We start from the raw sequence: 9134 nt of genomic DNA, 5'->3' as shown, positions 1-9134 counted from the left end.
AGGCAGGGGTCACAGTGTCTGCATTTGATGGGCACAAGTGGCTGCATATGATGGGCACAGGGCACAAGTGGCTGCATTTGATGGGCACAAGTGGCTGCATATGATGGGCACAAGTGGCTGCATTTGATGGGCACAAGTGGCTGCATTTGATGGGGCACAAGTGGCTGCATTTGATGGGGCACAAGTGGCTGCATTTGATGGGGCACAAGTGGCTGCATTTGATGGGCACAAGTGGCTGCATTTGATGGGCACAAGTGGTTGCATTTGATGGGTGCAGTGGCTGTATATGATGGGGCACGAGTAGCTGCATATGACGGGCACAAGTGCTGTATTTGATGGGGCACAAGTGGCTGCATATGATGGGGCACAAGTGGCTGCATTTGATGGGCACAAGTGGATGCATTAGTGGGCACAAGTGGCTGCATATGATGGGTACAGTGGCTGCATATGATGGGGCACAAGTGGCTGCATATGATGAGCACAAGTGGCTACGTACATTTGATGGGCAAAAGTGGCTTCATATAATGGGCACAAGTGGCTGCATTTTATGGGCCCAAGTGGCTGCATATGATTAGTACAGTGGTGGCATATGATGGGCACAAGTGGCGGCATATGATGGGGCACAAGTGGCTGCATATGATGGGCACAAGTGACGGCATATGATGGGCACAAGTGGCTGCATATGATGGGCACAAGTGGCTGCATATTTTTCAAAATTGTTGCTCTATGTTTGTTTATAGCGCAAAAAAAATCAAAAACACAAAGTTTATCAAATACCACCAAAAGAAAGCCCAAATTGTGTGAAAAAGCTCATAACTATTATTTGTGTACAGTGTCGCACGATCGCGCAATTGTCTGTTAAAGTAACGCAGTGCCGTATTGCAAAAAATGGCCTGGTCATGAAGGGGTAAATCTTTCGGAGCTGAAGTGTGCGGGGTTGTATCTATGCGCCTGATTCTTAGAATCAGTTACGCATAGATTTGACTAAGATCAGACCGGCGTAAGTCTCTTACGTCGTCGTATCTTAGTTGAAATATTACGCTGGCCGCTAGGTGGCGCTTCCGTATATTTATGCGTTGAATATGCAAATTAGGTAGATACGCCGATTCAGAAACGTACGTTTGCCCGGCGCATTTTTTTACATCGTTTACGTTAGGCTTTTTCCGGCGTATAGCTACCCCTGCTAGAGGAGGCGCAGCCAATGTTAAGTATGGACGTCGGGACCGCGTCAAATTTTTCACGTTTTACGTTCTTTGTGTAAGTCGTCCGTGAATGAGGCTGGGCTTAATTACGTTCACGTTGAAACCAATTAGTCTTTGTGGCGTCATTTGGAGCATGCGCACTGGGATACTTTTACGGACGGTGCACACGCCGTTAGTAAAAAACGTCATTTACGTGGGGTCACAATTAATTTAGATAAAACACGCCCACATCTAACACATTTGAATTAGGCGGGCTTACGCCGGCCAATTTACGCTACGCCGCCGCAACTTACGGAGCAAGTGCTTTGTGAATACTGCACTTGCCTGTCAAAGTTGCGGAGGCGTGGCGTAAATAGGATACGCTACGCCCGCTCACAAATATGTGCTCCCTACCTGAATCTGGCCATATATATATATATATATATATATATATATATATATATATATGTGTGACATCTCTCTCTCTCTCGCATTTCAGACTCTGCTTTCCAATCCTGTGATGGAGGACTTTGTGAATTTGGAAGCCGCAGACGCTCTGCTGAACAGACCAGAGGAGTACAGACAGATGGTGTTGAACTGTGTGAAGATCAGCAGACAGATTGATGGTAATGCCGCGTACACGTACACACGATCATTTTTCAGCATGTCGAAAAAAACTACGTTTTCCCAACTTCATCATTAAAACGACGTTGCCCACACACCATCGTTTTTTTAAAAATGATCCAGCAAAGCGCGGTGACCTACAACACGTACGACGGCACTATAAAGGGGAAGTTCCATTCGCCTTTGGGCTGCTTTTAGCTGATTCCGTGTTAGTAAAAGACGATTCGCGCTTTTCTGTCTGTTACAGCGTGATGAATGTGCTTACTCCATTACGAACGGTAGTTTTACCAGAACGAGCGCTCCCGTCTCATAACTTGATAGGATGCATTAAGGTGAAAAAACATTAACCTTTACAACCCCTTTAAGATACATTAACAGGCAGCAATAGGCAAAGGGGTCCAAGACTTGTAGTAAGGGGCCCTGTGATTTCTGATGGCAGAACCGAGTCCCCCGAAGAGGCCGCTAACAGGCAGCTCAGTTCTGGCGGCGTTTCGCGCTGAGCTCACGAAGGGAGACTTTTTTGGCACCAACAGTTCTGCAAATGGATTCTGTACGTGGTCCACCAAGAGCGCAAGTAATTCTGCTTTCCGCCTCGAGATTAAAGTTAAGTGGGGAACTTTCCTCTACAAATATATGATCTGGCAGTTGTATGGCAGCTGATTATTTGACTTTCAAGTCCCATTCCCCCCCCCCAAAAAAAGATATATAAAAAGGGATTTTTGACTGTTTTTCTTATCGCACAACATGTTGGAAAGAGATCCAGGTGCCTCTCGCGAGTCGCGCCTGTACGCCAGATGGTGGTAACCCTTTGCGGGCCAGAGGGGGGGGCTGCTGCACTTAGCACTAAATCTACCGACATTAATGATCCTCCGAGGGCAATTTATCAAGGTCAGAAGTGATATTTTGCCGGTTTGCCAGGGAGGAACATTATTTCCAATAGTTCAGCCTGTTTATAATGCTGTTTTAGGCAATTTCTATACTTCCCTTCTCCTTATAATAACCTCATCAAATTTATTTGGCGGGTGACTTTGCCAGCTAATAAAAAGTTAGAGACATTTTTCTTTAAAAAAAAAAAAAATGTTGTCGATAATTTACACCGCACTAATCCCGGTTGCAAATCATTACTTTCAAAAGAGCAAAGCTGGAGAAGGAATCGCCTGAAAAAGGTGGAGAATTTATTTTTTAACCACTTTAGCCCCAGAAGGATTTGCCCCCTTAATGGCCAGGCCATTTTTTTGCGATACGGCACTGCATCGCTTTAACTGACAATTGCGCGGTCATGCCCAAACAAAATTGGCGTCCTTTTTTTCCCACAAATAGAGCTTTCTTTTGGTGGTATTTGATCCCCTCTGCGGTTTTTATTTTTTTGCACTATAAAGAAGAAAAAAAAGAGCGACAATTTTGAAAAAAGAAAAACATAAAAAAATATTTTTTCATCGGTTTAGACCGATACGTATTCCTCTACATATTTTTGGTAAAAAAAAAAATATCGCAATAGGCGCATATTGATTGGTTTGCGCAAAAGTTATAGGCCCAGATTCTCGTAGATCGGGCGTATCTCTGCGGCGGCGTAACATATGTCATTTACGTTACGCCGCCGCAAGTTTTTAATGCAAGTGCTTTATTCACAAAGCCCTTGCGTCTAAAGTTGCGGCGGCGTAGCGTAAATCATGCGGCGTAAGGCCGCGTAATTCAAATTCGGCGGGTAGGGGGCGTGTTTCATTTAAATGAAGCGCGTCCCCGCGCCAAACGAACTGCGCATGCGCCGTCCGTAAAAAATCCCAGGGTGCATTGCTCCAAATGACGTCGCAAGGTTGTCATTGTTTTCGACGTGAACGTAAATGGCGTCCAGCCCCATTCACGGACGACTTACGCAAACGACGTAACTTTTCAAATTTCGACGCGGGAACGACGGCCATACTTAACATTGGTTGCGCCTAATATAGCAGGGGCAACTTTACGCCGGGACAAGCCTAACGTAAAGGTTGTAACGTTCGGGAATTTGCGTATCTAGCTAATTTGCATACTCGACGGGGAAAACGACGAAGGCGACACCTAGCGGACAAAAAAAAAATTGCATTTAAGATCCGACAGGGCGTAAGAGCCTTACGCCTGTCGAATCTAATGGTTATCTATGCGTAACTGATTCTAAGAATCAGTCGCATAGATACGACGGCCTAAATTAGGACTTATGAGGGCGTACATGGCGCTGCGCCGTCGTAAGCCCTTTGAGAATCTGGGCCATAGCGTCTACAAAATAGGGGATAGAATTATGGCATTTTTATTATTAGTATTTTTTTTTTACTAGATAGCGTTGATATGCGATTTTTAGCAGGACTGCGCGTCTACAAACTATGGGATAGATTTAGGGACTTTTATTTATTTTTTATTGGTTTTTCTGGTAATGGCGGCTGTAACGGAACGTCCCACACTCCGTTTCAGTGCTTCCGTCAGTACGCGGCATTAGACATAAGAGGTGCACGGGGAGCTGAAACAAGGGTCCAAGGGACTCTGGGTTCCATGGGCCCTCCCGTCACAGCGACGATCTGCGATTTTTAGCGGGACTGCGACATTGCGGTGGACAAATCTGACCCCAAATGACACTTTTTGGGGACCATTGACATTATTACATTGATCAGTGCAATAAAAATGCACTGATCAATGTAAAAATTACACTGGCAGGGAAAGGGGTTCCCTAGGTGTGTTCTAACTCTAGGGGGGGTGGCCTGCCTGGGACATGACAGAGATCGCTGTTCCTGAAGACTGGGAACAGTAGATCTCTGTCATGTCATCTGTCAGAATGGGGATCTACCTTGTTTACAAAGGCAGATCCCCATTCTGCCTCTGTACTAGGTCGCCGGTGGACATCGAGTCTCCCTGACCAGCTGAGGAAAGAGGCAATTTTTGGCCCCTGAAATGCGTTGGCTCCATTTGATCCTTCATTGGAATAAATTTGCATCTGGACTAATAATCCACGGTTTGGCGCTTCAGTTTTAGATCCTTTTAGTCCACACAGCCGAACAAAATATACAAATCTTTTGTCACGTTAAACAGCCTCTATATATGTATTTCCAGTGGAGTTCAGCTTTAACCACTTGCCGCCCGCCAATGACATATTGACGTCGGCAAAGTGGTTGTAGAATCCTGAGGGGGCGTGGCCAAGCCGGCAATGAAGATGGACGCCTAAGTGCAGCTCTCCGGCCACCTCAGAACTGCACAGTGGATTAAACGGCACTTAATAGCCTCAACGAGTGCCCAAAACCACCTCACAGGCTCAGCGCAACCACCCGCCACACACCCTGAAAAGCGCCAGACCGCAAGCCGCCACCACCCGAAACCGCCGGTAAACAGCGCTCCGGACCGGGGAAACGCTTCAGGAAACACCGCGGCTTGGGCCTAGTCGCGGAGCGGAGGACGGCGGCCATACTGCACCCCAAGTAAGCGGCTCTGGACGGCTCCACGGTCTCCCCCTAGCTCCCTCACGCCTCACCAAAGCCCGGAACAACAACAGAGGGACCCGGGGACCCCGCCACAGACGTTCTCCTCAGGTAACAGACACCTGAAAGGCCGCAAACCCGGCCAGCAGCCAGAGTCAGCAGCCATAGTGGCTCTCTCAGGGGTGAATTCTCCCACACAGTATTTGCTCCTCCAGACTTCCCACCGCTCCCTCATTCAATATAACGGTTACCTGGCAAGTAAGGGGCCCTAGTGACTTTACCAGCACTCGGAGAATATCGCAGATAGGGCTAAGGACCCTTATAAGCCCTCAGGTTGGTGGCCATATTGTCTCACCCACAGAGAACCCAATACTCATCATACCGCCCCCCCCGCCTGCTAACACCCATCATTCTTGCAGTCCATCGCCAGGATACCCACAATTAAACCATTTCTAACTGCCCCAAGGTTAAGATTCTCCTGTCATAAGAAATAGATTTGCCTGACAGACTGGATAACATGGGGACCGCCTCCCGTGGTTCCTCAGGCTCTCGGTCCCGCTCCCCAAGAGGACACACCGGGCCACAAAACCAAAATACTTCAGAGGTTTTCCGCACGCCCCGAGGTAACTTGTCACAGACACGCCGGGGCTCCCCTCAAGACCCAATACAAAACACCGCACAGGACCAAGCGGACATAGTGCTTAGTGCTCCGGACGCGGCGCCTCCATCGCCACCGGTTAGAGGCCAGGGTGACTTGCAGCCCACTACAGGTGCACACCTCAGTATTACAGACCTGAAAGCGGTGGCAACAGATATCAAAGACACCCTATCGGCGGCCATCGCTGAGCTCCGCATTGACCTGCGCTCACTCTCTGATAGGGTCACTCGCACCGAACAGACACTGGATGAACATGATACAGTTCTCCAGAAATCAACAAGAAAAATCGACGACCACACCCTCCAGCTAAGGGAAGTGAACCGTCAACTGGAAGATCTCGACAATAGGGGCCGTCGCCGAAATTTGCGCGTAAGAGGGCTACCCGAATCTGTTGAAGGAGAACAAATCCAAAATGAAATTACGGCCCTGTTTAACTCCATACTAGAGAAACCTAGGCAGACAGCCATTAATTTCGAACGGATCCACCGCGCTCTTCGTCCTCGGGGAAAAGATACGGATCCCCCTAGAGATATAATCTGTTGCCTAATGGATTTTAAGCTAAAAGAAGAAATACTGCGCCGAGCAAGGGGTCAAAGGCTTTACTGCGGAGAGACCACAGTTCAATTATATCAAGACCTCTCAGGAATAACTCTTCAACACAGACGTGACCTCAAGCCACTCCTGGAAGCCTTAATATCGAGAGGAATTAGATATAAGTGGAAATTCCCTTTCTGCCTAGCTGCATCTCACCAAGGCCGCAACGCCGCTTTAAGAGTGCCGGAAGACCTGCCTAAATTCTGTGAAACGCTCGGACTACCACCAATTTCTGTACCAGATTGGTACGCACCATACCGCCGCTCGGTAGGCAGATGGGGCAAACCGCCTGAAACACCTATGGAGACCCAAACGACAAACTTTCGAAGGAGAAGATCCCCGTCCACCCCAAGACTTCCCCAAGGCTCACGTGGTGCAAGAAGGGATCAAGACCAAGCGACCCCCCCGGATGCCCGTAGGGCCAGGATCGACAACTGAGAATAAATGAAGTAACATTTCTCTCTAATACTTTCTGAGGCCAGAACACCCAACTTTGAGACCTTCGTCGATTGAAGAAACTAGTCAAGAAAGGTCTATGTGATACTCTTCAGAAGACACCCCAATCGAGGGAACAAGCTTTCGATGGGAGTAAAACAGTCCTTTATCGAAATGGTTGTGCCACAAAGACTGCCTCAGAGATTGGACGTTCCATAAAGATAAGTTTTGAATAAGGTTACACACGGTTCATAGTATAGACAAAAAGTATTTAGTGGATGTATTTGACTTGATTCGGGGCAGTCGTCCTCCCTTACGGGGGGGGAGGAGTGCCCTGAGTTGTTAACCTAGGAGGAAAAGGGAGGGTATGTCAGTTCTGAATAGTTATAAAGATGGCTGGATATGTATACTCTTTTAGGTGTTAAGTAAGGTTGCACACAACTCATGCCCCTCGAAAAGATGGACTCATTCTGAGAGACCCCTCAAAACGACATGCCGAACACCGGCTTGTTGGTAAAGTATCACTCAATTTTGTTGCACATAGTGCTATCCAAATTTATACTCGTAATATCTGCCTTCTCTCAGCATGACTCTATTCTGGGGTGGCACGGACATGTTTGAATTCTTGTTATCTCTAATCGCAGATCAGTTCTCGAAACCATATTTAAGTATTTAAGTATTTTAGTATTTCAGTAGTGTTTCATTCCATTGCCTTGGTATTGGTCAACCCCAAAACGGTGGTGCACCTGTGCTTCTAGGCTCCCTTGGGAGGGTGGGAGCGGGGTGCTCACCGTACTAACCCGATTAATTTGTATATATAGGAAGTGGGTGAAGTACATTTCACCACTTAAATCGGTTACTGTAAATATAAGGGGGTGGAGACCCCTCATTAGACCTTTGCGTAGCACTACAGCTCCCTTTGGTACCTTCGGGGCTCCCCCCATCCTGCTCAGACCCCTCCTAGTGTTTTTATCCCCCCCCCCCCCATCGGGGACCCGCTAAAATACAAAATGACTACAACCTTGCACCCTCTACCCACGGATAGGACGGGAGGGCCCTTAGATCGGATCAAATTATACTCACTAAACGCCCGCGGCCTGAATACCCCCGAAAAGCGATCACGCCTACTGTATACATTATGGAAAGAAAAAATTCACATCGCACTTCTACAAGAAACACACTTCCGATCTGACGGAATTCCAAAACTTACCGACAAAAATTTCCCCTTGGTATACCACGCCACTAACAATACAGCGAAATCCAGGGGGGTGTCGATCCTGGTCTCGCGGCGTTGTCCCTTTCAGGTTGAGGAAACCCTAAGAGACCCAAATGGCAGATTTATTTTTATCCGCGGTTCTCTACACAACTTAACTTACACAATCGCTAACATATATGCGCCAAACACGAAACAAGTAGCCTTTTTTCGTTCTGTAACATACCAATTAACGGCCTTTCAAAGAGGTACACTTATCGTAGGCGGAGACTTCAATGTCCCATTGCAGCCATTTCTAGACACGTCCAATGGATCCTCATGCATTAAATTTAATGCCTTAAGGTCAATTAAATCTTGTCTAACCACATTGTCCCTCCACGACGCTTGGCGTACCCTATACCCTAATGTAAAAGACTTCACATATTATTCCCCCTTACACAAGAAATACTCAAGGATTGACCATTTTTTTGTATCACAGACCGACCTTACAGCTCTGGTAGATGCAACCATAGACCCCATGCTATTATCCGACCACCACCCAATAACCATCACTCTTTCAATCCCCTCCCACCGGGCTAGATCACCCATCTGGAGATTGGATGATTCCATCCTGTTAGACAAGTCCAACATTACGAGCATCTCAAAGGTCTTATCTGACTACTTCAGAGAAAACACAACAGAAGACTCCCCCTCTCCATTGGTGTGGGCTGCACACAAATGTGTGGTTCGAGGATCGTTTATCTCCATAATGGCTAAAAGGGCGAGAGCACGCAAAGCACGGATTGTTGAGTTGTCTGACAGGATCAAAGCCTTGGAACTTACACACAAAAACACGTTAGCACCCCAGGTACAGGAAGAGTTAGTGATCGCAAGAGAGGAACTTCTTACGGAGATTAGAAAAAGGCTTATACGTAAATATACCCTAACTAACAAACTGTTCTACGAACACGGTAACAAGTCGGGCAAACTTTTGGCCGCCGCCCTACAAAAGA

General features: G+C 47.2%; 1 protein-coding gene across 1 annotated transcript in view; it reads left to right on the top strand.

The window, feature by feature from the left end:
- UBE2U (ubiquitin conjugating enzyme E2 U) overlaps positions 1–9134 on the top strand; it is a 49208-nt gene that overhangs the window by 19678 nt on the left and 20396 nt on the right. Inside the window, exon 5 of the mRNA XM_040360773.1 lies at positions 1681–1807. Within this exon, the coding sequence (XP_040216707.1) occupies positions 1681–1807 (127 nt within the window). The remainder of the gene's footprint in view (positions 1–1680; positions 1808–9134) is intronic.

This window comes from Rana temporaria, chromosome 7, assembly GCF_905171775.1.
Source record: "Rana temporaria chromosome 7, aRanTem1.1, whole genome shotgun sequence".
Classification (NCBI taxonomy): Eukaryota; Metazoa; Chordata; class Amphibia; order Anura; family Ranidae; genus Rana; species Rana temporaria.
The sequence above is the reverse complement of the archived record's forward strand: the minus strand, read 5'-3'. Positions and strand labels throughout refer to the sequence as shown.